Source organism: Lepidochelys kempii, chromosome 14, assembly GCF_965140265.1.
Source record: "Lepidochelys kempii isolate rLepKem1 chromosome 14, rLepKem1.hap2, whole genome shotgun sequence".
Taxonomy (NCBI): domain Eukaryota; kingdom Metazoa; phylum Chordata; order Testudines; family Cheloniidae; genus Lepidochelys; species Lepidochelys kempii.
Genome location: NC_133269.1, coordinates 504,109 through 531,757, shown reverse-complemented (window position 1 = coordinate 531,757; position 27,649 = coordinate 504,109). Strand labels below are relative to the sequence as shown.

Sequence of the window (27,649 nt, the reverse complement as noted above, 5' to 3'; positions counted from 1 at the left end):
CCAACTCATTCATTTAGATAAAGCAAAAACAAATTTATTAACTACAAAAGATAGATTGTAAGTGATTATAAGTGATAGCAAACAGATCAAAGCAGATTACTTAGCAAATAAAAAATGCAAACTAAGCTTAACATACTAAATAGATTGGATAGGAGTAGCAGATTCTCACCCTAAGAGATGATACAAGCAGGCTTTACAGCTTGGATCCAGGTGTTTTATTCACAGGCTAGAAACCCCTTTAGCCTAGGTCCAGCACTTCTCCCAGTTCAGTCTTTGTTCTTCAGGTGTTTCCAGGAGTCTTCATTTGGTGTTCTTCACTTCCCACCCAAGATGTCACTCCCTGCCTTATATAAATTTTGCATATGGCGGGAACCATTTGTTTCAAAGCTTGGTTCTCAGACCAGTCTGTGGAAAAATACTGACATCCCAAAATGGAATCTAGAGACATGTGGTCTGATCATATGTCCTTGTAGAGTCTCAGAAGCCATTACTTGGAGGCTGTCTGTAGCCATCACAGGAAGGATTACCAGGTGGGAGATAAGCTTCTCCTAAGGCCTATTGTTTTTTGCTAGTGGCTCATTCCCCTGAATAAGCCCTTCCCCACCCACTATCCAGACTGAAAGCATCTTGTCTAGTAGTGGGCGTTACCCAGGTGTAACTACATTTGAAATACAGTTATACAGTCAACATTCATACCTTCAGACAGAAAAATGATACATGCATACAAATAGGATAATCATATTCAGCAAATCATAACTTTTCCAATGCCCCTTCACATGACTTATCTTGTATAAAATACATTACAATTATGTCATAATCTATCGGTGAAGAATATGGGGTGCAGCGTCCCACCTGACTCACCCTGTTCCAAGGCTTTCTGGATGTTGTGTACCACACTCACCACCATGGTTTCTGAGTGCCTTCATATTTAAACATGTGAAATAGAACTTCAGATCACTAATCACTCAAAGTCAAAGAGAAAAGGAGTACTTGTGGCACCTTAGCAGACTAACACGGCTGCTACTCTGAATCAAAGTCAAAGGCTGCTCCGTCAGTAATGGGTGGATTCTTAGACTGATGGCCCAAAATGTGAAGCTTTCCTAGATGTAAGCTTAGGCATTGGATCACCTCCTCTACCTGTGGAATATAATTGTTTAGTCTCCTGTGGGCTGTAGTATTTTGGTCTAATTTTGGTTGTTGGGTTTGTTGCGTGGGTGTCAGGTAGTGGTGGTGGCCTGTGATAGATTAGGTCAAACTAGGAGATCTGATGGTCGCTTTTGGCTTTAAACTCTGTGGAAAAAAATAATGCCAAGAGAATTGATGATGTATCTTTTTTTGAGACACCTGTAAAGCTTAAAGAATGGACTGTTGGGAACAACCCTGCCCTAGTGGGGGAATGTGAATACTGTGGGGGCAGCTGTGGCACTGGTTTCCTGGATGAACTACTAAGACTTCTCTGTATCTAACTTAAGTTGATAATCACTAAAGAATTTGCCAGGTCATCTTGGAATGTAAATTAACACCTGAACTTTAAGAACTGAACAATGGCGAATGTGCAAATTCCCCTTCAACACAGTATGTACATGGACTACATGTGGTTATAGCAGCCTCTTGGGACTTTCTTCTCAACCAGTTTTGTGAACCAGGCAGATTGCAGCACAGTCACTCCCTCTGTGTCAGGATGTCCTTCCTTCTGTTCTGATGTTGAGAAGAGCAGCCTCTCTCAGGATCATTTCTTAAAGTACTCAAACTAAAGAGTGCTAGACATGTTGAGGTTATGTATTTTGAAGCTGCTGTATGCATACTGTGTCCATGAAAGGTGCTCATTTGAATCACTGCTGTTTTTCATGATTCTTGGGGCATCAGGACTTGGGAAGGGCATGGAATTGGGATTACTGGCTGTCTACAGGAAATTGAATATGCAACTATGCAAACAGTCAGTTGTAAGCCTGATGTGTTGTACTTACTAGACACCCCTTATCTATGTCATCCGTGCTTTTACTGCGGCAGAAGTTCTCTAGCTCTGCTCCCATCAGCCATTGCTAACGCTCACAAGAGAGAATTCTTAATGATCCTGAGAGCTGGTCTTATTTGTGTCTCACATACTTCATCATGAAGCTGGGGGGAGAGGTAGATACGGTGGAAGGCAAGAGTGACCTAGACAAATTGGAGGATTGGGACAAAAGAAATCTGATGAGGTTCAACAAGGACAAGAGCGGAGTCCTTCACTTAGGATGGAAGAATCCTATGCACTGCTACAGGCTGGGGACTGATTGGCTAAGTAAGTGGCAATTCTGCAGAAAAGGACCTGGGGATTATAGTGGATGAGAAGCTAGATATGAGTCAACAGTGTGCCCTTGTTGCCAAGAAGGCTAAAGGTATATTGGGCTCCATTAGTAGGAGCATTGCCAGCAGATGGAGGGAAGTGATTATTCCCCTCTATTCAGAACTTGTGAGGCCACATCTGGAGTACTGCATCCATTTTTGGGTCCCCCACTACAGAAAGGATGTGGACAAATTGGAAGGAGTCCAGTGGAGGGCAACGAAAATGATTAGGGGCTGGAGCACATGATTTGTGAGGAGACACTGAGAGAACTGGGATTATTTAGTCAGCAGAAGAGAAGAATGAGGGGGGGATTTGATAGCTGCTTTCAAATACCTGAAAGGGGGTTCCAAAGAGGATGGATCTAGACTGTTCTCAGTGGTAGCAGATGACAGAACAAGGAGTAATGGTCTCAAGTTGCAGTGGGGGAGGTCTAGGTTGGATAGCAGGAAAAGCTATTTCACTGGGAGGGTGGTGAAACACTGGAATGGGTTACCTAGAGAGGTGGTGGAATCTCCATCCTCAGAGCTTTTTAAGGCCCAGCTTGACAAAGTACTGGCTGGAATGATTTAGTTGGTGTTGGTCCTGCTTTGAGCAAGGGGTTGGACTAGATGATCTCCTGAGGTCTCTTCCAACCCATATCTTCTGATCCTAAAATGTAACCTGCCTAGAGCCACTGTCCCAATGGTCTGACTTGCTGAATTGACCCAGGACTCTAAGGTTTGTCTTTAAGTTTCTGGACTGGACTGTCCAGGATTCTTCTGGAGAGGAAGGCTGGTTGTCTGGTAAAAGCCCTGGGCTGGGACTTGGGAGATCTGGGTTTAATTCCTGGTTCTGCCACACGCTTTCTGTGGGTAGGTCATTTAATCTTTGTGCCTCAATTCCCCATCTCTAAAATGGGAATAATAGAACCTGTTGTCTATCTTTATTTATATTGTAAGGTGTCTCTTACTGTATGTATACATAACATGTAGCACAATGGGAGCCTTGATTTCAGTTAATAATATGTATGTATCCTGGAAATGTAACTTGTGTAAAGTGATTTTCAGCATTCTCAGTCTGTGGGATTACAGAGTCCCTCTCCCAAGTCACATTGGCACTACACTTCTGGACAGAAATCACAGCAAAGAAATGGGGCTGCTGGATAGTAATATTTTGAATATGGAAAACAGCAAATGGCAGATGACTCACTCATAATATAACTCCTTGCATTCAACTGATGGCAGGTTTCTAAAATCTTGTTTCAAATAGCTTTTGATTCTACTTGCTATGTTGCCTGGCCTGTGACTGTAAGAGTTTTAATCTTTTTTGATCCAGTGAGACTCTATTCCTATTAATATAACATAGAACTTAAAGGAGAATGTAATCTCAGCAGGTCTGGAGAATTCTTGTTCTCTTGATGCATTACTCAGGAAAGAGAGCAGAGCTAAGCACTCATTGAAGGGATCCAGTCTGGAGATAATGATTCAAACACTGGAGACAGCTGCTGCATCTTCTCAAATGAGAAAATGAGAGATGACCCAAGAATGTTCACTGAAAACATTCTGCCAAGTGAGATAAGAGTGAAACTCAAGTATTGACACTGTTGATTGATGCAACACTTGGCAGCGTGAGAGACCTGCTGACAAGTTCTGTGACTTCGCGACAGTATGATTTTTTGCACCTTCCTAGACTGAGCAAATACTAAAACCACCACATCTTTATGCTAAAACATTCCATGGCCAATATCAACGTACCTTGATTTTTCCTGTGGTTAAATCTGATGCTGACTTAAAGACTATTACATAACTGAAAGAGCATGGTCCCTACCAGGGGAATGTGCCCTGCCTGGGGCTGACTGGAAGATTCGTGTGCTAGTGGGATGCCTTCTTCTAACCCATGAATCATATTCAACCTTGAGGGTTCAAATTAAATTGGTCTGATACTTGAGATCCATGTAGGAAGCAAAGTAAAGGGTTACATCAGTGACCTAATATTGTACCTAAATTGAAGGGAAAGGCATATATTTGGGATAAGAATTGGGAGGGAAATCGGTCACGGCTGAGCCATAGGAAGGGAAAAGATGTGTGGGGTAATATAAGCCACGGGGAGGAGGCTACAATTTTTGCACGTGTGACCTGCTATCAAGTTCCTTTTTCTCTCCCAATAAAAAGGGTTTGGACTGATGTTTTGCCAGTGGTGGGAAGTGGTTGCGGAGGTGGAGCCTGAAATCTAGAGCTGGGGTGATTTATCAGCTTGTGAGTAAAGAGGGTAGTGGTTCCTACTAGGGCGTGCTCTGTCTCTGTGTGTTTGTGTGGTTGAGTGTGTCTGTCTGTTTCTCCCTCTCTCTTGGTGCCTCACTCACAGGCCCTGCCATGAATTTTCTCTGACCCCTTGGGGCCATTCCCACATGCTGCTTTGATGTGTGTGCCCAGAGCTTGAATGACAAGGAAGTTTTAGTGGTGGCAACGGGAAACGAAGAGAAAAGGGCAGGGCTTTGAACTAAGAGGGCTTTGAGCTCTGAGATGTTGTGCTTAGTTATCTCCTTCAGAATGTTAATTATTCACCACTATAATTGGGCGGGAGGGGAAAAAGAGAGAGGGGAGGTTATTAAAAAATTCCAACACTAACACGCTACAAAAACCTCATTTTCCAAGTCACAGCTGCCATGAAAAGGATGTTGTGTGTAAAGGGGCTTGTGTGTGAGGAGGGGCCGGACGGGGGACTCCTTTCTAAGCCACCCCTTCCAAATAGTGGGATCCCTTCAGATGAATGCAGTGGAGACATCAAAGCTCTCACAAGAGTTTTCTCTGGGGTTTCTTAACCATGTCTGGTACTTTTTAATTACAACATTTACGGAGAGCTGCCTTTGTGACTGGAGCAGGCAAGCTTTGGTCTTGCTGATTGGCAAAGGAAATGTTAAAAGGTCTAATAAATAATGTTTCCTGCCGCTAAAATGTCAATTTGAGGATGTACAAATTCCTGGCTGCTAGGAGGGAGCTCAGACTTAGTGGATGGGGGTGTCTCTTTTCCTGGATGTTACATGCTGGCACCAGTACCATCACTGTGTGCTCATGCCTCCCAGTCCAGAGAGCTGTAAGATCACATTCTCATTTCAAGTTTGTGGACAAGAAAATAGGTGATGCCATTAAGTTAATAATTGTATTTAATGTTTATACTAAGTAGCATTCAGATGTTCCAGACAGGATCAGGGGCCTTTTGAGCTCAGTGCTGTATATGCATAGGAATACAGGAATTACCACATTGGATTAGACCCATAGTCCATCTCGCCCACATCTCATCTCTGAGAAGCCTAGCATTTGAGGCTTCAAAGGAAGGTTCAAGAAATCCCACAGCAGGCAGATGTGGGATAATCTTCCTGCTCACTTCTCTTTCCAGATCATTACTAAATATTTTAAACACTACAGTCCTAGTACAGACCCCTAAGGCTCCTGCTGTTCACCTTTTGCCGTGATGGAAACTGACCATTTAATCCTACTCTGTTTCCCGTCTCTTAGCCAGTTTTTGTTCCATGACAATACCTTGCCTCTCACTCTGCAACAACTGGGTTTCTTTATTAGCCTTTTATGATGGACTTTGTCAAAGGTCTTTTGAAAGTTTGACTAAATTACGTCAAACAGTTCTCCTTTATTCACAACAAAGAATTCTAACGGATTAGTAAAGTATGATTTTCTTTTGAAGAATCCATGCTTGTTGACCATATCATGTGATCTTCCAGGTGTTTTATGTTTCTATTTGTAATGAGCATTTTGACCAATTTGCCAGAAACAGAGGTAAGTCTTTACTGATCTGTAATTCCCCAGATGACCCCAGAGCCCTTTTTAAATAGAGGTCAACATTGTAATAGTAGCTATATTTAATAGGCCAGTTAATATTTTTGATAGTAGCTCATTCTTCAGAATGAGAACTTGAAAACTTCCTTGAGAACTCCTGGATGGACCATCTGTACCTGGTGATTTATTGCTTTTTAATTTGTTTTCTCCAGCGCCTAGGCTTCTGCTACCTCAGCTCTGAGAGCACTTCATCTGTATTACCAGGAAAGATCAGGTGTCGGATAAGAACTTCCTCAGCACCCTTAGTGGTGAAGACTGATGCAAATAAATTTTGCTTCTCAGCCAATTTCTTTATTTTTCTTAATTGCTCTTTTTAACCCCCGGTGATCCACCAGACCCCCCACTTCTTTTGGAAGTTTCCTGCTTCTGATATACTTCATGTAATTCCTTGATGTTTATTTTTGTCCCTTTAGCTGTTTGCTCTTTTAATTCAAGTCTAGTCCTTCAAATTTACTTCTCACACATCCCTTTGTTATTGGCTTCACTAAGATTAGTTTTCCAAATCTGAAGGATCACTGTTTGGCTTGAATAACCTCTTACTATTTACCAGGCTGACTGACTGCTTGCCTTTCTGCTTCCCTTTTTGCTCAGTGGTACGTATGCCTTCTGAGACTCCGTCGTTTTCTTAAGTGACATCCATGCCAAATCTAGGGATTTTACTTGCTTTGCTTTTAAGTTTAGGGCCTTTTTGATCAATGCCATGAGTTTGAGATCTTCCTTTCTGAAATTTAGTGTCATTGTTTTAGTTTTTGGTACCTTATTCCCCCCCCCCCCCCATCTTGAATTTAATTCTATTATGGTCACTGTTACTGAGAGCCTCATCCTCTGTTACTAATTGAACCAGATGCTGCATGTTACTTAGGCCTAGGCCTAAGTTGAGAATAGCTTTTCCTCTTGTGTGCTTTAGAACTAGCTGTTCCAATAAGCTTTCCTTTGAGATGTAGAGAAATTGCATCTCTACAGTTTGTCCTCCTGTGACATTTGACCAGGTAGTGGAACATACAGTAAATATAATTCTCGCCCCAAAGAGTTTGCTATCTAAATGACATGACACAAGTTGAGCATTAAAGACCGTGGAAGGAGGGGAGGAGGAAGACCAAGTTGAAGATATTATCTGAATGTATACTTTGCAGGCTACCTAGGTGTGTGTTTTTTGTTTAATAAATGAAGAGGTGATGAGTAAATTACTAACAGGTCAGTAATTAATGAAATTCTGGATGGTACAGAGAACCTGAATAGGGAAGTGTTGGTTACCCCTTCACAATACATACAAACCAGGGGTCACTCATTCAAATTAATAGGTGGCAGGTTTAAAACAAACAAATTTCTTCAAACAACGCACAGTCAACCTGTGGAACTCGTTGTCAGGGGATGCTGTGAAGGCCAAAAATATAACTGGATTAAAGAATTATGTAAATTCTTGGAGGATAGGTCCATCAGTGGCTATTAGCCAAGATGGTCAGGGACACGGGGGATTCAGCCTCAGATCTCTGGGCCATTCTCAGAAGAGGTAGTTAGATTCTGACTATCTCCCCATTCCTGTGGCCAGACTTTGTATTGCAGTAGTGTTCTTCTATCATGGCTCTTTACACAAAGAGATTTCATTATACGATATTACAAATTGATTGGTAAAGGTAACTGCATAGAGGTAGTATACTTAGACTTGTAAGGCATTTGACATACTACCGCACAACAGTCTCGTTAAAAAATTAGCAACATACAGTATCAATAAAGCACATGTTAAATGGATTAAGAACTGGCTAACTGACAGATATAAAAAAATAGCTCACTGAATGGGGGAGTTTCTAGTGGGGTTCTGCAGAGATCAGTTCTCTGCCCCAGTGCTATTCAACATTTTCATTGATGATCTGAAAATAATTATAAAATCACTGCTGATTAAAATTTGCGGATGACACAAAGATTGACAGAATTATAAATGACAGGCCAGTCATACGAATGTATCTGGATCACTTGGTAAGCTGGGCTCATTCAAGCGAAATGTGTTGAATACAGCTACATGCAAGGTCAGACATCGTAGGAATAAAGAATGCAGAGCATGCCTACAGAATAGGGGCTGTATCTTGGAAAGCAATGACTCTAAAAAGGATTTAGGAGTCATAGTGGACTAAAAACTGAACAAGAACTCCCAATGTGATGCTGTGGCAAAAAGGGACTAATGCAGTCCTTGGGTGTATAAACTGGGGATTAGTGAGTGGGAGTAAGAAGGTGATTTTACCTCTGCTTCTGGCATTGGTGAGACTGATGCTGGAATATTGTATCCAGTTCTAGTGTCCACTTTTAAAAAGGACAGAGAAACTTTGGAGAGAGGACAAAAAAGAGCGACAAATAATTTGAGGGCTAGAGAAAATGTCTTACAGGGAGAGACTTGCAGAGCTCAATTGGTTTACCTTATCAAAAAGAAGATTGAGAGGTGACTTGATTAGTATAAGAATACCATCTCAGGGAGAAAATACCAGGTGCTAACTAAAGAGCTCCTTCATGTACCAAAGAAAGGTAGGACAATGGTTGGAAGCTGAAGCCAGACTAGATTAGAAGTAAAACAGATTTTTAACAGTGAATGATTAACTACTGGAACAAACTACCAAGGGAAGTGATGGATTCTCCCTCTCCTGCAGTCTTCAGATGAAAACTGGATAAAAAAAGAGATGTTTTAGTCAGACAAGTTATTTGGTTCACTTCGGGGTAACTGGGTGAAATTGTCTGGCCTATGATATATAGCATGTCAGACTATATGAGCCAAAGGTCCCATCTGGCCTTAATATCTATGAATCTGAAAACATTGTTCCTTGTCCATCTGTGGCTAATAGGACAATACTGTAATCACTTGCTCCCCACAACTTGACCAGGATGCATTATTTTCACATCACACCCAACTTTCTTTAAAAAGAACAAAACAAAAAGCAAAGTCTGTGTTTGTATAGCACTCTGTAGGTAAAATTCACTAAGGCTAAGCATTCTCTAGTATGATTGGCAGCTTCTCCAAATGAGATGCAAACCTAGAAGAGCAGGGTGGAGGACTGTAGGCCTGGCTTGTGGAGCAGGACTAAAATAGCAAGGGAGACTTGAAGGGTGCACTGTGGTGGAACTATATGGTGGTGACTTGCACAGGACTAGCCCCCACACTGATTAGCTCAAGTCAGCACTGCTAGTTCCTCAGTTTCATCGTAGCTGGTCTCTGTAGCAGACTGTAAGACAACTTCTTTAATTGCATTAATGGAACATTGATCCTCAGCCTCTTCAGGCAGGCAGTGCCAGTATGACCTGTCCAAAGCAGGGAACTGAAGAACATTTCAGGCTCCCTTCCAGGAGAGGAAAGGGGCAGCTGTTAGCAACAGTGAAACCAGAATCTGAAGCCAGAGATGTTCTAGTGTTCTCAAGGAGGGAAGGAAGAGCTGGTGACCCTAGTAATGCAGACTGGGAGAGAGAGTGGGGCATGATGCAGGCTTGGTGGTGGGGTGATGCCCACAAGATGGCTATTCTGCACATGCCAATGGGATGGTATAAACATGGGGTGGAGCATGGCCCCTGGGGAAACTGCTTCTCACAGGGAGTCAGGAACTCTGAATGAAGCTGAAAATCACTGAGAGTAGCAGATTCCAGGGGCTGTCACTGAATGCCACCAAGGCTCCTCAAATATGACTGTGTAGATGATACCCAATACCCTGAAAATTGGCTTGCCCATCCTGCTTGCATTTGCTTTTATTTTAAACTGGGCTCCAGAAGATGCAGCCAGGACATAGCTGGCAAAAAAGTGTCCGAGCTGCTGTCATGTTCAGTTTCAGCCCTCCTGCAACTCATACAGTTGCATTTATTTTAAGGGGCTTTGCTGCCCACAGTAGGGATTGGTGCTTTGGGGGTGGAGAGGGTTGATGAGCAAATACTCATGTTTTCATGGCTGCAGTGCCTTTGCCCTGGGTTGGGGAAGAGATTGGACTTCCCTTAGAGATGTATGTAATGTCCGAGGCAGGCTGGCTGTGACAGCCCTGCAGTTTGCCCTGTCCCCTTCTCATCCATCTCTTTTCCTTTTGCTTCAGGCTAACCTCTTCCCAGCGTCTGTCATTCACTTTGGATCTGAGGAGCGCAGAGGTGAGTTCTCTCTCTCTCCAGCTGGCTCCTCAGATGCTGTATTTTAGCCAGATTAATCGTGTCCGTGGCTTCAGAATTGTTCCAACAAGAGATCTCAAACAAAGCTGGGAGTGGAGAAGCTGTAATGAAGGACAGGAGGGTTAGATGGCTCAGGTATTTGGGGGTGGAATATGGAGCCTTGCATGGGCAGCACTGGTTTGTGTTCAGTCTAAGGTTGGAATGAGTGTAAATCATTAATCTCCTTGGTTGGGTGAAATGAGCGGGGGGTGCGGTAGCTCTCTGCTATTCCTAGCAGACAATTCCCCACAATTAGCACTAATTAGCTCCTTTTGTTAGCAGAGAGACTTGTGAATTCTGGAGAGAGAACTTCCCAGAGGTGGTACTTCCAGCTCAGGGTTGAGTGGCATTGGTAGGAGAAGGAATGAGGTTTATGTGAATCTTGCGTTGCCATTACCTCTGCCCCTACTGTGAATCACTAAGGGTATGTCTACACTGGAAACTCGCTCCCATGGCAGCACTTTGAAGTGCGAGTATGGTCGCGCTTGAGCGCTGGGAGAGAGCTCTCCCAGCGCTCCTGGTAATCCACCTCCATGAGGGGATTAGCACTGGGAGCCTGTCTACGCTAGTGCTTTAAAGCGCTCAGACTTGGTGCATTCCGGGGGATGATTTTTCACACCCCTGAGCCAACAAGTTAGATTGTTATGAAATGTAACTGTAGACAAGCCCTAAGGCCTTGTCTAGACTAGCTTTGTTCTGTTTCAAAGTTGATTGCCAGTTAATGCAAGTTAACTAACATAATTGTAAATGTAAATCAGGAAGCATTTCTTATGAGATTTTTAGGCTATGGAGTAGGCACAGTAGACAAACATGGAGTGGTGGTCTCTGAAGGAAGTGTGGAAATCCCATTGCTTTAAAATTAAACAAGACAAAGAACAAGAAATTGTACTGTAGGGACCAACCTGTTGTGACTTCCTGTGGAGATGGACAGTCTCTGATTCTCTGGCATAGTTGTAGTGCTGTTAATATTTGTGTTTGCTTCTCTCAGAGGTGTAAAGGGAGTTCTGGGTCCAGAGAACATAACCTCTGAGATGCAGAGATCAAGTGCCTGAAAACCACAAGTTTTGAGGGATGGATTAGAAATGGCAAAGAATAATCAGAACATTGAAGTTCGGCGGGAATCAGCATCCCTTGAGAGGGTCACTATCACCCAGTGGCTAACAATGTTGGCTATTGTATTGGGAAAAAGCAGAAACTCACTGAAGCACACAAAGGGGGATTAGCTGGAGCTATGTGGTTCTGAGGTGCTGCAGTAACAGTGTCTACAGGCTGGCTGATGATACTATCTTAACAAATGTATGTGTTTGGGTTTGTTTTACAGATTGTTACTTGAGACCAGAACTGCTGGAGTCCACAGTGTCCCTTTCCACAGCTGACTTGCTAGTAGCTAGGTAGGGACTGTGAGCAAAGCTACTTAATGTGAGTGGGCATTTGTGGGAAGGGAAGGGTGGAATCAACACCTCTCCTGCTGGAGAGGAGCAGAACCTACAGGCACCAGAAAAAAACTCCCCTGCTCTCAGGCTCATTTACAACTTTGCAGCTTGGTGAATCCTGCTCAAATGGAGAGGCATGTCTGTTGCTAAATCTGGCAGGAGCTGGAAGATCTGCTTACAGACTGGTATGTGCCCTAAAGCCTTTGCTTCTGGGGTGAAGATTAACCTTTTGAGGCCTGGGCCTGATGAATCACTGGGCTGGGGTATGTGGAGACCAGTGTGAAAATCTTGCTTTCATTCTGCTTTCTTGTTTCTCTTCTCAGAGGCTTGTCCAAATCTCTAGTCCCTTGTGCTCCGCCAGCTTCAGAAACAGCTGTTCCACCCCCAGTTGGGCTAGAGGAGACAGATGGGAAAAGAACTGCAGAGAACCCAGAACCAGCAAGAGCCTCTGAAGCTTCACAGCCAGTGAGAAGCCCCCCTGAAAAAGTACCAAAGTGGCTGAAGCTGCCAGGTATCATCTGGGATCAGAGGGAGAGCTTTCCCTTCCTGCTCTGTGGAAGCTACCTCTGCAGAGCCTCACTGCAGGAATCAACTGCCATGACTTGTGATCCCAGAACTATTCAGTTTAATTGCTGATGGGCATGATGTGGATCTGATGTCCCAACTGTGATAAGAAAAGGCCCCGAACCTCTGTAAAAGCTATTTGGGTTGTTTCCATGTGCTGGCACAGTTGATCTCAGAACCATCCCCTTTGTCTTGATTGTGCAGTCTTGCTAAAATTCTATCATTAATACTTCATTGTTGGTGCTTATTGCTATGGAGTGGTGGCAATCGCTCTGTAATTAAGATTGCAACTGAGTTTCTATCACAATCCACAGTATCAATCTCTGTGTCAAAATGGTAGGTTAGATCTGGGACATGATGTGAATTGGAAGAGAGGTTCTTGAATTATGCTCACACAAAATGGGTCAGCAAAGTTCAAAAAGACCATCTAACATTTTTGTAACCAACCCCCTCCTCTCCTCTCCTTCCAAAAAACCCCAAAGCAGAGCTAAAATCTCTGGCTGAGATCTGATGATAGCTTTTGAAATTAAAATTTTATCATTTGATTCTGGCAGGTGCTCCAGCAAACTTAAAGTAGGGCATCAAGTAACTGGAAATATCAAATCTGTGGTTTAGTCCATTTGCCCCCATATGGCTGAACTGCTTTAGAATGACGCTGGGATTTTGATGCAGGGTACATGGGAGTATTCAGAAGCAGTATATGCATGATGCATTCCCATGCTGGGTAAAGAACCTTTCTCTGCCCTATGGGGAATATTTGGTTAAAGTCTGTAGTGCAAGAAGTGAAGATGTTAATCACCTGTCCTGCCTGCCAGAGATCTGCAGTGTTGAGAGGGCTGTGAGCAGCCAAGTAGGAGTGGATAGCAGTGTGTCTGGCAGTGGAGGGGTAGCCATATCTGCCCTGGAAGTCACACGGTTGTTGTAGGCTCCCCCATTCAGTTCTTACCAAGCTCTGAGCTAAAGTGCTATAATTATACTGCCTGGGTACAGCTGGAGTGGGGAGCCCAGTGTGTTCAGGGCCTCAGCTAGGTCGTTACATGATTGGGCAAGTATGTAGGACAAGCCCCTGTGACCCTGGTAGGGTTTGGAGAAGCAGCCCTCACCCTTTCTCTCTAACAGGATTCCAATAAGAGCTATAAGCCCGTCCTTATGTTTTCTTCTTACAGCTGGGAAGAGATGAAACATCCCAGGTGCTGGGCGTGCAAGACTACTTGGCTGGACTGAGAAGCAGCAGAATCAATTGCACTTCTTTCCATTTGAACTGCTACAAAGTTTGTAATAAACCATTGGTGGTCCTGGAGAGACCTGAACAACATGATTTATTTCTTAAAAAAATAAAATAGAATAGCTGTTTTATGTTGCTACTTCTATCTTGTTGTGAGCAGACAAAGCCCTATGTGTTGTAAGACCATCTGCCTGGCAAGAGAAGCAGGGCCAGAAGGAGAAACTGCATGCATGTAATCTGAAAGGAGCAGGTAGAGAGAATTCTTCCTAGCCATCCCTTGACTGCTGACTTTGCTTCTATAGGTGTTTGACACTCAAGCCTTCTAATTTCTGTCTTCAGAGGTTACCTGAAGCAGCGTGGCTGCTCTGCTGCCTGGAACAAGATCTTAGTGCTGGAATCAGCTTCATAATTTCACCTATAGCTGTAAAGTGTTGCCCAGAACTGGGCTGGTCCCTATGGTGTGGCAGTGGCTACTTGCTGCTGGTAGTCCTGCAGGAGCGTTTAGATAACTCACAATTTACTGAGTGGCTTTTGTTGAAAACTTCCTTGTTCATTGTACTTGTCTGTTTTCCACTGGTGGAGTCTTGTTAATGAAAAATGCAGGTATCTATTAATGACATGCCTATAGAATATGCCTCTGGACTAAGCTGTTTTATTTCCATTACACATAATTAACTACTCCTCTAATGAGAGCAAAAATCCAGTGAAAGGTCTCTTCATTTGACTCTCCATCTGCTGATTTATTTGGCTTTGATGTTGCCTGCAGTGGACTTACTGTGTGTTTGCAGTATGGGTACAGTAAGGAACGATGCTCTGCCTCACCCATATGCAGTGTTGGAATGTGAGTTAAGGTTTAGAAATGTGCCTGCCATAGAGATGAGGTCTGTAGTGCCACAATATCCAGGCTGCTGTATTTTATTTGAAGTTTTTTTTCATAGTCCAGTAATTCCAGTTGGACAGAGTTACTATGTTATGGTAATAATTCTCACCATTTGTTTTCCCTGAACAGACTTTTTTCCTTGAACTATGTGTGTGTCTGCACAATTTGTAGATGTAATAAAGCAGAGTGGTCACAGGCAGCCTTTTTGTCGGGGTCTTTGATAATGTGTTTCTTCCCCACTGTTCTGTTTCTTTATCAGTTCACAGGAACCTGCTCCCTATTCACTGGGCCTGACATCCCCCCCACCTTTTTTTTTTCCCCAACAAAGCAAAACTGAGTTTTGTACCATCTGAATGAACTTCAAAGTGGCTGAAAGGGGCACCCAGAGTTCCTGGCACTTGTCATTGTCTCCCAGACTGGCCAACATTTCCCTTCAGGTCTAATTACTTCCACATGCTCCCAAATGCTTTGATGAACATCAGAGGGAGGGGGAGCAATGAAAGAAAGGTAGAAGAGGAAAAAGGAAACTCAAAGCTGAGGGAGCAGGCTGTAAGGGAGAGAAGATTGATTTCTTACGTGATACCCAAACATGAACAGATGGGATGTGTGTGCTGCAGCCTCTGGCACTGGGGAATTGACTATTTGCTGCTCTAAATAGTAAATGTTCTTATAGAAAATAACCGCTCACCCAGGCATGTGAGTAGTTGCACAAGTGAGACAAACTACAGCAAGATTCCACTGGTATGAAAAGGATTAATCTAAACTTAATTCTAAGATTGTTACTTTGGGATTAAGCCTGGGATGGAAGAGTTTAATAACAGAATCCATCTTTTCTGTCCAGGTGCTTGGTGAGTTTCCTTCCAACTGTGCCCTATCCTAGAGCTGCTTCTGCTTTGCTGTTTCCTCTAGGACTGTGCTGATGGCTGGGAGTTGCTCTTTCACATTTCCTTGTGGAATAGTCCATCTTAATCAATATGCTGTGTGTACTGTGAGATGGGCTGAGGGACAGAGCTGCTTCACATGACACACACATTTAGGACCAGGGAGCTACTGCATGCTATTTCTGTATGGGTAGCATGTATGAGCCAATGTTGCTTGACCCATCCACCAGTAGAATGGATAACAGAAGCTTGGCTGATAGGAGCTCCTATCACCGCTTATCCCTTGTGATTTCACTGATCCTCCTTTATCTCTTCTAGATACTACAGTCATGATGAAATGCTACTACAGGGCTTGCATGTGGCAGCAATTCCCTGAGACATGCCTTACTGCTAGTTAGAAAGTGCTTTGATAGGAATATACAGAACACTATTACAGAGCAAAGTATCCTATTGAAATACTAAAGGTTTCTCTATTTTCCCCTTCTACCAGCAATAATGAGCTGGTCTTGGGGCAGTGTCTGGGTTAATAACTGATGGGGTGAGAGGCTACAGCTGCTAGCCTAATCTGGGGTATGGTGTGTGTGTGTGTTTCAGAGAAGAAGTTTAACTGCTGCTTTACCAAGTTTAGAGACACTAAAGTCCTGGCACAATTTCTGTTTAACTGCAGGTGAGCAACAGCCACAGGAGCAGTGCTGGGTTTAATTGGATTCCCAAAGTGAACTTTCTAATCATTTTAAAATCAAGATAACTCTTGCTTCTCCAATTACACTGTGACTAATGGGCTGTGCCACTGGGAAGCAGGTGGCATTCAACTTCTGGGTTGTAGGAGCCAGCCTTCATACTGCTAATTATGCACATTACCTCATTCAGTTAATTCTTCTTTGCCTAAGCTTGTCTGCTGAACAGACTGTGCCCTGTGCAAACTGTACCTCATCAGTGAGATGGTAAAAGGCTGTCCCGTTCAACAGTTACCAAATAAACCAACCCTCTGTTCATGGAGCCGTTGGTTAATGCTGACAGCCACCAGTTACACACCTCCACTTCTGCAGTTATCTTTAGCCTCTTTCACCCAAGGAAGTAGACTTATAGAACAGCTGTCTGTTTCTTGCTGGCTCATGGAATTGACATCACAGGGTACCCTTGCTGGATCTTTAACATGCAGTTTCTATAGAAGGAGCAAGAAAAGCAACAGGTGGGCAAGGTAAGTGCTCTCTGGAAAAGAACAGCTCGACCCTGAGACAATCTTACACACTGACAACTGCAGGCTTTCCAGCAGGGCAATCACAATGAGAAGTCCTTGTTCCCAATGCTCAGTACCTGAGTCATGCATGAATTACTTAGCATCTGATGACTTAGATAAGCATCATTTGATCTGACCTCTACTAGTAATCTTTTCATAAAGCCTCAAACTGCCTGGTGCTTGTAGAACTGTGATCTGCAGACCTTGATCAACACACAAACAAGGCAACAAAAGCTTCCCCCTTCATATCACCAGTGGTCATAGCCTGAAAGGGAGAGAGCAGTGCTACCAGCTCATCCACTCCTTGCCTGCTACCCATGGCAGCTGGGAAATCTCTACCACTTTTCACAAAGGACCCCACAAAGAGGAGACAATAAGCAACTGGAAAGCTAGTTCTCAGACATGTTGGTGTCAGCTGCTTCTGCAGCAGCAAGCCTAATATTCCCCAACAAAGCCAGGTTCAGCAGTGTAGGTCCTGCCTACATGTGTAAGGTTTCTTATTTCACAGCTTCCCTCTCCCCTGCTGGCAAAGGGGACATGCTGTCCCATGATGTGGGATTCTCACACATGCTGTTTGTTATTCTGTCCCTTTTTAAGAGTTTTCCTTTCGGCCTGTGAAGATTTAGAGAAGAGGGTGGGGGAAGCTGAGCAAGTCTTTGAAGCAACTTGACTTTCGATGATTAATTGCAGTGAAAAGCCTGAGCCAGGGAGACTTATTTTTGATTTATTGATGTTTCTTTGTGAGAACAAATTTATAGCAGAGGGAAGCAGCTTCTGAGAAGAATATCAAACAGTTAAAAGGTTCTAAGCACTCTTTGATGTCACTGCCCTGGAGGAATGCTGGAAAGTATTGGGGGAGAGGCACTGTTTATTTAGAAAATAAAAATCAGGTACCTGCTTTTGGCACATCCCTTCAGCTGAGCTCCTGTTTAAACTACTCAGACAGCCATGGAATTGGACTTTAAACTCCTGCCACAGCAGCCTCCTGAGGTGATGAGAACCCACAGCTAGAGGAAGGTTTCCAGCCACTCACTCTTTCCACACAGGCTGGCACCTGTTTCTCTGGCAGAGAAAGTAGCAGTGCTCTGGCCATGCTATTCATTCTGGGCTGTAAACTGCTACTGCAGGAGCAGGATGGGACCCAGCTTTTGAGGGCAAGATGCCCTGCTATAGTCATTTGGTCTACAACAATCAAAATGAGAATGGCATCTTACTCTGCAGTTGCTGAGAGCTTGCTCTGCTCAGATGAGAGGGGTGAGGAAGCAGCAGTTACTGCAGCAAGATGGCAAGGGCATAGTGAAGCAACAACAGTGCCAGTCCAGACGTTCAGTATCAGATTAACTCCCAGATCAGGACTTTCTCCTCTTAGCAGCTGATGCATCCCTTTCTGCTTGATCAGGCCTCTAAAAATCCAGAAGCTGTAAGAAGAAAGCAGCAGTTGCTTTAGTTCTCATAACAGTAAGAGGCAGTTCCAAGCTAGTCATTAACACATCTGTGGGGTCCCCAGCAGCGGTGTAAGGATATTACTAACTAGTCAAACATCCCCCTGAAGGAAGGGGATTAAGAGGCCTGTGCCCACATCCTTTTCCTGTGAGCTGGGAAAGCGGGACTGCACTTTACATACCAGCTGTGGCAGCACTTTCTCCACGTGTTCGATATCCACCCTGTCCAAGTCCTCTGCCTGAGCCTGCCGTGCTCCGCGGGCTGCAGCTTCTGCGACACACATGCAAGATAAGGCTCACATCACAAGTAGGTGTGGAAAGGGAAGTCCTAAGCTAACAGGGCTGGATTTTAGGGTGCAGTTACAGAACCACAGGGTAAAAGGGAAGCACTTTCTCAAGATCCCTCTTGGTTTTAGCATCCCAGTCTTGTGTAAAATGGAGTCTTTCATGGCATTATACAACCACAGCTGAGAAGATAGCTGGTTCCTCTCCATTCACCACTCTTCACTCACACTGGCTTGTGCTGTTGCACTAGGGAGTGGCACCTAACAAGCAGAAAGCCATTCCACAGGTAGAGTAGGTATAATAACCTAGCAGTGAGGTCCCTGCAACTTGACAGAACAGGCTCGTTTCTTTACACTGTCCTGCCACAGAAGCCTGGATATGCTAATCAGACTACCCCAAGGAAGAGCAGCTCTATGGAAGATTGCCTTTCCTGGAGGCAAGTTTTAGAAAAGCTCCATCAAAGCACAAGCAAAGTGCCTTGCCAGAACTGCCACAACTTTTCTAATTGACCCAAATCTACGACCACAAGTATTGAGAATAAAAGGGCAGCTCCTAAGCACTTACCTCGAACAAATACGTTCAGCATTTCTGCCATTAGCAGCAAAGCATCACTGCTGACTAGGGGAAAAGGAAAGTGGCGTTATCAGAAGACATGCTACAGAAGGAGGCAGGATGGGCACAAGCTTAGGGAATTAGCCTAGAACTTAAGGCCTGGGTTCAAGTCCCTGCTCCACCACAAACTTCCCATCTGCCCCTGGGCAAATCCCTTGAGTGAATTAAACTAAACCACTTTAATTCTGACTGAGTATTCACATATGGTGTGGGTTTGCGGACACTGTGCTTGCATTTCCCACTCTCAGAAAGCCAGGCTGGAGAGGGACTATCCAGTGGGAAAGGTGACTGCTGGTGGTATCTTTCAGGAAGCAGGTAGAGCTACAGAAAGAGGTGGCGATTCTGAGGAGCATCCGTGCCCACGAGGAATACATTGAGAGTATTCATACAGAGATGTCAAAGGCTGAGGAAACTATCCAGCTAGAGAGGACTAGAGTGTGCCCTTGTTGCCAAGAAGGCGAACGGCATTTTGGGCTGTATAAGTAGGAGCATTGCCAGCAGATCGAGGGACATGATAATTCCCCTCTATTCGGCATTGCTGAGACCTCAGCTGGAGTACTGTGTCCAGTTTTGGGCCCCACACTACAAGGATGTGGAAATATTGGAAAGAGTCCAGCAGAGGGCAACGAAAATGATTAGGGGGCTGGAGCACGACTTATGAGGCCGAGGGAACTGGGATTATTTAGTCTGCCGAAGAGAAGAATATGGGCGGATTTGATAGCTGCTTTCAAGTACCCGAAAGGGGGTTCCAAAGAGGATGGATCTGCACAGTTCTCCGTGGTAGCAGATGACAGAACAAGGAGTAATGGTCTCAAGTTGCAGTGGGGGAGGTTTAGGTTGGATATTTGGAAAAACTTTTTCACTAGGAGGGTGGTAAAGCACTGGAATGGGTTACGTAGGGAGGTGGTGGAATCTCCTTCCTTAGAGGTTTTTAAGGTCAGGCTTGACAAAGCCCTGGCTGGGATGATTTAGTTGGGGTTGGTCCTGCTTTGAGCAGGGGGTGAGACTAGATGACCTCCTGAGGTCCCTTCCAACCTTGATATTTTACGACTGCTGTCATGCCACCAGGGAAGAAGGACATGGCTGTCACAGGGAGCACACTGGCTGCTAGTTACTTCTGGCAGCAGGCCCTGCTCCACCCACCCACCATAGCGATGAAGAACCGTTATGCTGCTCTGCCAAGAGCCATGAGGAATCAACCCTGGAGGAGGAGGAGAAGCCGTGCACCCCTAAGGCTGGTAGGATCCCAGCCACCGCTCCCAGGAAGAAATGTAGTTTAGTGGTGGTTGGTGACTCTCTTCTGAGGGGGATAGAGGCACCAATCTGTTGGCCTGACATGACATCCCAGGAGGCATGCTGCCTGCCAGGGGCCTGTATCTGAGACATTATGGAACGATTGTTGAGGATCATCTGGCCCTCTGACTACTACCCCCTGCTACTCATTCATGTGGGCACTAATGATACTGCAAGGTATGACCCTGAGCAGACCAGAAGTGACTACAGGGCTCTGGGAGAAGGGTGAAGGAGTTGGGAGCACAGGTGCTGTTCTCTTCGATCCTTCTGGTCAAGGGTAGGGGCCTAGGCAGAGACAGATCCATCCTAGAAATGAATGCCTGGCTGCGAAGATGGTGTCGCCAGGAGGGCTTCGACTTCCTTGACCACTGGATGCTGTTCTGGAAAGAAGGACTGCTAAACTACATTCTGTCATCTGCTAAGCAGAGAAGGGGTCCATCTAATGAGGAGGGGGAAAAGCATCTTTGGATACAGACTGGCTAACCTCATGAGGAGGGCTTTAAACTAGGTTTGATGGGGGCGGGTGATAAAAGCCCACAGGTAAGTCCAAAACACGAAGACTTGGGAGAAAGGTCAGAATCTGGGTGTGAGCATGGGCTGTCATAACAGGGATAAGAGACAGACAAGAGAACATAAGGGGGAAATCAAATCAGTATCTTAGATGTCTGTATACTAATGTGAGAAGTATGGGAAATAAGCAGGAAGAAATTGAAAGGCTAGTTAATAAACAGAACTATGACATACTTGGCATCACAGTAGTGGGACTATACGCATGGCTGGAATACAGTATGGGTATAGAAGGGTACAGCTTGCTCAGGAAGGACAGGCAGGGGAAAAAAGGGAGGTGGTGTTGCCTTATATATTAAAAATGTACACATTGGACCAAGGTTAAGATGGAAATAGGAGACAGACTTGTTGAAAGTCTCTGGGTAAGGATGAAGGGGGTAAAAAAGAAGGGTGATGTCATAGTAAGGGTCTACTACAGACCACCTAACCAGGAAGAAGAGGTGAATGAGGCTTTTTAAAAACACATAAAATCATCCAACGCACAGGACTTGGTGGTGATGGGGGACTTCAGCTACCCAGACATCTGTTGGGAAAATAACACAGCAGGGCACGGATTATCCAACAAGTTCTTGAAATGTATTGGAGACAATCTGTTAGTTCAGAAGATGGAGAAAGCTACTAGGGGAGAGGCTGTTAATTTTGACGAAGAGGGAGGGACTGGTTGAGAATTTTAAAGTAGAAGGCAGCAAAGGTGAAAGTGATCATGAAATGGTAGACTTCATGATTCTAATGAATGGTAGGAGGGAGAACAGCTCAAAGATAATGGGAGAACAGCTCAATAAAGATAATGGATTAAGAAGGCAGACTTTAGCAAAGTCAGGGAATTGGTAGGTAAGATCTCATGGGAAGCAAGTCTAAGGGGAAAAACAGTTCAAGAGAGTTGGAAGTTTTCAAAGAGACGTTATTAAGGGCACAAAAGCAAACTATCCCACTGCATAGGAAAGATAGAGTATGGTAAGAGACCACCCTGACTTTTTCAGATCATTGAAGATCTGCTTCTCGAATCCAACAAGAAGTGGAAACTAGGTCAAATTACACAGGATGAATATAAACAAACAAACACACAAGCACATAAGGACAAAATTAGAAAGGCCAAGGCACAAAACAAGATTAAACTACAGGAGAACCTCAGAGTTACAAACTGACTAGTCAACCGCACACCGCATTTGGAAGTATCAATCAGGCAGCAGCGGAGAAAAAAAAATAAAAGTACAGTACTGTGTTAAATGTAAACTACTACAAAAATAAGGGAAAGTAAAAAAGATTTGACAAGGTAAGGAAACTATTTCTCTGGTTGTTTCATTTTAAATTAAGATGGCTAAAAGCAGCATTTTTATTCTGCATAGTAAAGTTTCAAAGTTGTATTAAGTCAATGTTCAGTTGTAAAGTTTTGAAAGAGCCACCGTAACCTTTTGTTCAGAGTTACGGTCAATCTTCATTCCTGAGGTGTTTGTAACTCTGAGGTTCTACTATAGCTAGAGACAAAGGTTAACAAGAAAACATTCTATAAATACATTAGAAGCAAGAGGAAGAGCAAGGACAGGGTAGGCCTGTTATTCAATGAGGGGAGAAAAATAACAGAAAATGTGGAAATGGCAGAAGTGTTAAATGACTTTTTGTTTTCACCACAAAGGTTAGTAGCAATTGGATGTCTAACATAGTGAATGCCAGTGAGAATGAGGTAGAATCAAAGGCTAAAATAGGGAAAGAACAAATTACAAATTACTTAGACAACTTGATGTCTTCAAGTTACAAGGGCCTGATTAAAAACATCCTAGAGAATACTCAAGGAGCTGACTGAGGAGGTATCTGAGCCATTAGCAATTAATCTTTGAAAAGTCATGGAAGACAGGAGAGATTCCAGAGGACTGGAAAAGGGAAATAAGGACAACTTGGGGAATTACAGACCAGTCATCTTAACTTCAGTACCTGAAACAATAATAGAGCAAATAAGCAAGCAAGCAATTTGCAAACACCTAGAAGATAATAAAGTGATAAGTAACAGTCAGCATGGCTTTCTCAAGAAAAAATCATGTCAAACCAACCTAATAGCTTTTTTTGATGGGTAACAAACTTTGTGGATGGGGGGGGGGAGAGTGGTAGATGTGGTATATCTTTACTTTAATACCTATGGCTTTGATACTGTCTCATATGACTTTCTCATAAACAAACTAGGGAAATACAACCTAGATGGAGCTACTATAAGGTTGGTGCCATCTTCTGTTGGTGAGAGAGACAATGGTTTGGAAAACCATTCCCAGAGTAGTTATGAGTGGTTCACAGTCAAGCTGGATGGGCATATTGAGTGGGGTCCCGCAGGGATCAGTTCTGGGTCCAATTCTGTTCAATATCTTCATCAAATTATTTAGATAATGGCATAGAGTACACTTATAAAGTTTGTGGACAATAGCAAGCTGGGAGGGGTTGCAAGTGCTTTGGAGGACAGGATTAAAATTCAAAATGATCTGGACAAACTGGAGAAATGGTCTGAAGAAAATAGGATGAAATTCAATAAGAAAAAATGCAAAGTACTCCACTTAGGAAGGAACAATCAGTTGCACACATACAAAATGGAAAATGACTGCCTAGTAAGGAGTACTGCAGAAAGAGCTTGTCATAGTGGATCATAAGCTAAACATGAGTCAACAGTGTAATACTGTTGCAAAAAAAGCAAACATTCTAGGATGTATTAGCAGGAGTGCTGTAAACAAGACACGAGAAGTAATTCTTCCATTTTACTCTGCGCAGATTAGGCCTCAACTGGAGTATTGTGTCCAGTTCTGGAAAATATAGACAAAGTCCAAAGAAGAGCAATAAAATTGATTAAAGGTCTAGAAAATATAACCTGTGAGGGAAGATTGAAAAAATTGGGTTTCTTTAGTCTAGAGAAGAGAAGACAGAAGGACATAACAGTTTTCAAGTACATAAAAGATTGTTACAAGGAGCACAGGACAAGAAGTAATGGGTTTAAATTGCAGCACGGGCAGTTTAGGTTGGACATTAGGAAAAAATTCTTAACTGTCAAGGTGGTTAAGCACTGGAATAAGCTGTCCAGGCAGGATGTGGAATCTCTACCATTGGAGATTTTTAAGAGCAGGTTTGACAAACACCTGTCAGGGATGGTCTAGATAATAGATTAGTCCTGCTGTGAGTTCAGTGGACTGGATTAGATGACCTCTTGCGGTCCCTTCCAAGCCTAAGGTTCTATGGCTTTAATCCAGTTTAACTAATGCACTTTAAATTCACACCTTTCATTAGTCAGTCTTAATTTTCCTAAGTGTTCCCATGTAGACAAGCCCTTAGTCTCTGTGGGTCTTAATTCCCTAACAGCACTTCCCTACCTTGAGGATAAATATATTAAAGTTGCTCAGATTCTATGGCAATGGGGGCCAGATTAGTGCCTTCGACCAGTGGTTCTCAAACTTTTTTTTCCTCCCACGGACCACCTGAAAATTGCTGAGGGTCTCGGTGGACCACTTAATGATCTTTCCAAATGTTGTTTGTACTGTTTAGCTAACTATTGTAAAGCGCTTTGGATAAAAGTGTTATATAAAAAAGTAAATAATAAATGTGTGTTTGTTCTACAAATAAAAGCACGCAACTCATTTTAATATCTGTAATCTCTCCCCCACCACAGCAGCCCCCAAGCTGGGCTGGGAAGGAAGGAATTCTCTCCCCAGCAGCCGCAGCCCTGAAGCTGGAGAAAGTCACCTCTTTCTCTGGCGCCGCAGTCTTGCACGGCCCAAATTCCCCCTACTCCCTCTTTCCCCAAGGCCACCACCTCACCTTACATGTGCATCTTCTCCAGGGTCCAGGCACCTAATTAGCGGAGCCACACCAGTGCGGGCAGCCCTTCATTTTCTCGTAAGTGCACACCATAGAAGGAAAAAGAAAAGGAGTACTTGTGGCACCTTAGAGCCTAGCCAATTTATTTGAGCATAAGCTTTCGTGAGCTACAGCTCACTTCATCGGATGCATCCGATGAAGTGAGCTGTAGCTCACGAAAGCTTATGCTCAAATAAATTGGCTAGTCTCTAAGGTGCCACAAGTACTCCTTTTCTTTTTGCGAATACAGACTAACACAGCTGTTACTCTGAAACCTGTCACTATAGAAGGAACTATCCGCGGACCACCTGAATGGAGCTCGCAGACCACAGTTGGAGAACTTCTGCCTTAGACAGCATGTACATCTAGGGAACAAGTGTTTGCCTTGCAGAAACTGCCAACACTACAGCATGTACATCTAGGGAACAAGTGTTTGCCCATTTAAACCGAGAACCAACACAGAGCCAGGGTGGCTTCCTGGTCACCTCTGGTATTCCTGAATTTCAGAAGAGCTCTGTGTGGCTCGAAATCTTGTCTCTCTCACCAACAGAAGATGGTCCAATAAAAGATATGACCACACCCACCTTGTGTCTCTAACACCCTACACAGCTACAACTACACTATGTACTATTGGCAGCTAGGTAATTTTCAGTAGGAATCTAGCTCTCTGCAGAGAGAGTACAGGAGAAGCACTTACCTCGAGTTTTGTCATCTTTGAAGTGGAGATGAAGTATTTTGTTCACAGTCTCCTGCATGAAAAGGGAACATGATATAGAACTGGTGAGTGAGAAACAAATTAAGCTCCTTTTCCTGCCTTTCCTGGCCATAAACTGTATAAACAGTCCTGTCCTCCCCTACCCCACAATTGGAGGAAATCCCCCAGCCACTTCTAAGGCAGTACTTGTCTCTATCTGTGTTTTTCTTCCCACCCCTTTGTCTTGTCTACTACTTAGGCTGCAAGCTCAAGTGTAAAAGGGATTGTCTCTCACTAAGCATCTGTACAGTACCAAGCAGATAGGACCCAGGCCTTGTCTGGGCTTCTAGGTGCTACCACAATACAAATAAATAGATATTTAAATCCCTTATTTCTGCACATTATGTTTTTGGAGAGAAGGACTTTCCTTTTCTGATCAGCACATGAGAATCAGTGGTTGGAAACATTTGCTTACACACACATCTCCTCAAGTGTTTCTATTCCTAACAGAAAGAAAAGGAGTACTTGTGGCACCTTAGAGACTAACAAATTTATTTGAGCATAAGCTTTCGTGAGCTACAGCTCACTTCATCAGATGCATGCAGTGGAAGTGAGCTGTAGCTCACGAAAGCTTATGCTCAAATAAATTTGTTAGTTTCTAAGGTGCCACAAGTACTCCTTTTCTTTTTGCGAATACAGATTAACATGGCTGCTACTCTGAAACCTATTCCTAACAGGCGGCAAGATGTAAAAACTTAAATCAACATGAATGCTTCATGTCTCTGAAATCTGCCATTCTCAGCTTCCAATGACACAAAGCTGTGGTTTCTATCTGTGAGGTTTCATCTTGATAAAAATCTTAAACACTTTTCCCCTTTATCTGCACCTTAGGCTACTTTCATGGAAACAGTTCTGCATTATTCTTCACTGTGAGTCAGTTAAGTCAATGTCAGATTCTCAGTGCTACCATGGTTGGTTTGCACCTACTACAGGGGATTTAGAAATTCCCATGCAACCTTTTCAGTTAGGTTTAAGGTAAATCTTAAAAGTTGTTGTAAAGTCTAAGTTTTGGCTAGGCTGTAGTTATCCATCTCCCTCAAACGATCCCTGCTCTGTCAGATTGCTTTTGGGAGACCAGGCCAGGACTGAACACACCAGGCACCAAACCTTAGGCAATAACTCTGGGTGTAGGGCATCCTATCTGATGACCAGTTTTTGGCACAGAAAGTTAAAGGGGTGCAAGAAGTTGATGAGGTTGAGGCAGGGAAAGAGATTTGCATATCATCTGCACAGGCACATTAAACAAGATTGAACTCAGAAATGAATTGATCAAAGACAGCAGGAAGGAAGGACCTGCAGAAGCCACAAGGAGGGAGGACTATCACCACCAGTGAAGAGTCAGTGGGTAGGTCAAAACAAAAGTACACAGTGCAGCACAAGAAGCCACACCTAGAGCTCAAGGGCCTAGTGCTAGCCTACCAGGCCTGCCACAACCTAGCAGCCTTGACTGGCCGATAGAGCATCGCTGCTGAGAGCAGCGAAGGGAGTGAGATGAAGGCAGGGCGGACAGCAGCCCACTGACTGCTGTCAGGAGAACAGAAATGGCTCTTCTGTGAGGCGACCATGGGGGGACAGGGCTAAGCAGGAGACCTCAGGTTTCAGAGTCGCAGCCCTGCCTACGGCTTTGTGAAGGGGGCCAGGGTGGGAGCTGCCGGAAGGTGGAGGATCTGGAGCTGCTGTTCACAGGCTGGGGCCCCAGAGAAGCGCTGACCGTCTACTCCGGCCCGTGCCCACCTGGAGCCAGAGCCGGCGGGTGTCGAGCAGCGCGAGCCCGGCAGGGACAGGCGGGAGGGGCGAGGCGGTTGCGGGGAAACCGGCCGCTGCCCTGCGCGGGAGGGCCTGGGGGTCGCCGGCAGCGGGGCGGAGGCGGGACGGGGCTCCCGGGGACGAGGAGACGGAGCCTCCCACGGCAGCGCCCGCCCGCGCGGGGTTTGAGGCGGGGCGGGGTGGCCCCTGCCGCACAGCGCGGGAAGCGCGCGCGCCAGCTCACAGAGCGCGTGCCCGCTGCGCCACAGGGGGCGGGCGGCGGCGCGCTCCAGGCTGGACCCGAGAGCGCCGGGCCGGGCCGCTGGTTAGCGCGGGGCACCTGGTACAGCCCGGGGCGGCCCCCGCGCCGCCCCGCGCCGCGCACCTTCCTGAAGCCGCTCGCGCTCTCCGCCCGCTTCTCCATCCTGCGGCGACCCCGTGGGGGGGCGGGCCGCCTACTGCGCGCGGCATCATGGGAGCTGTAGTCCCGCAGCGGAACCCGCCCCCGGACGTGAGTCGCGGGTGTTTCCGGGCTCAGTCCCATCTGCGGTGCATGCTGGGAGCCGTGGTTCGCGCTGCCTC

The 27,649-nt window shown here is 44.7% G+C and overlaps 2 protein-coding genes across 18 annotated transcripts in view; one reads left to right on the top strand and one right to left on the bottom strand.

Annotated features, from left to right (window-relative positions):
• ASPSCR1 (ASPSCR1 tether for SLC2A4, UBX domain containing) overlaps positions 1-14,621 on the top strand; it is an 87,170-nt gene extending 72,549 nt beyond the window's left edge. For 12 of the 14 annotated variants that reach the window (XM_073310669.1, XM_073310671.1, XM_073310677.1 and 9 more), the window contains 4 exons: positions 10,212-10,263; positions 11,642-11,711; positions 12,077-12,264; positions 13,484-14,621. In XM_073310669.1, coding sequence (XP_073166770.1) covers positions 10,212-10,263; positions 11,642-11,711; positions 12,077-12,264; positions 13,484-13,497 — 324 coding nt within the window. In that variant the 3' untranslated portion in view covers positions 13,498-14,621. Of the gene's footprint in view, positions 1-10,211; positions 10,264-11,641; positions 11,712-12,076; positions 12,265-13,483 lie in introns of those variants that run through there. The other 2 variants (XM_073310675.1, XM_073310672.1) reach the window with 1 other exon arrangement.
• Positions 13-27,626, bottom strand: CENPX (centromere protein X). 4 transcript variants are annotated; one of them, XR_012154797.1, is made up of 8 exons: positions 27,453-27,626; positions 25,265-25,316; positions 18,835-18,888; positions 18,168-18,256; positions 17,758-17,961; positions 16,339-16,468; positions 11,223-11,368; positions 13-10,382 (listed from the first exon to the last, which is right to left on the bottom strand). XR_012154797.1 is itself a non-coding variant. In XM_073310705.1 (5 exons), exons 1-5 carry the CDS (start codon positions 27,609-27,611, stop codon positions 17,947-17,949), a joined length of 369 nt encoding a protein of 122 aa, XP_073166806.1. In that variant the 5' UTR covers positions 27,612-27,626; the 3' UTR covers positions 17,253-17,946. The 4 variants fall into 4 exon arrangements, 1 of the variants encoding a protein (XP_073166806.1); XR_012154796.1 differs by lacking the exon at positions 16,339-16,468; XR_012154798.1 differs by lacking the exon at positions 16,339-16,468 and having other exon boundaries at positions 13-8,806.
• Between the last annotated feature and the right edge of the window lie 23 nt (positions 27,627-27,649).

Coding starts and splice junctions, on each gene's coding strand:
- CENPX (XM_073310705.1), bottom strand. CDS start 27,611: ATGGGACTGAGCCCGGAAACACCCGCGACTCACGTCCGGGGGCGGGTT. Junction 25,317..27,452: donor GCGCGAGCGGCTTCAGGAAG/GTGCGCGGCGCG, acceptor CTTTTCATGCAG/GAGACTGTGAACAAAATACT. Junction 18,889..25,264: donor CAAAGATGACAAAACTCGAG/GTAAGTGCTTCT, acceptor CTTTTCCCCTAG/TCAGCAGTGATGCTTTGCTG.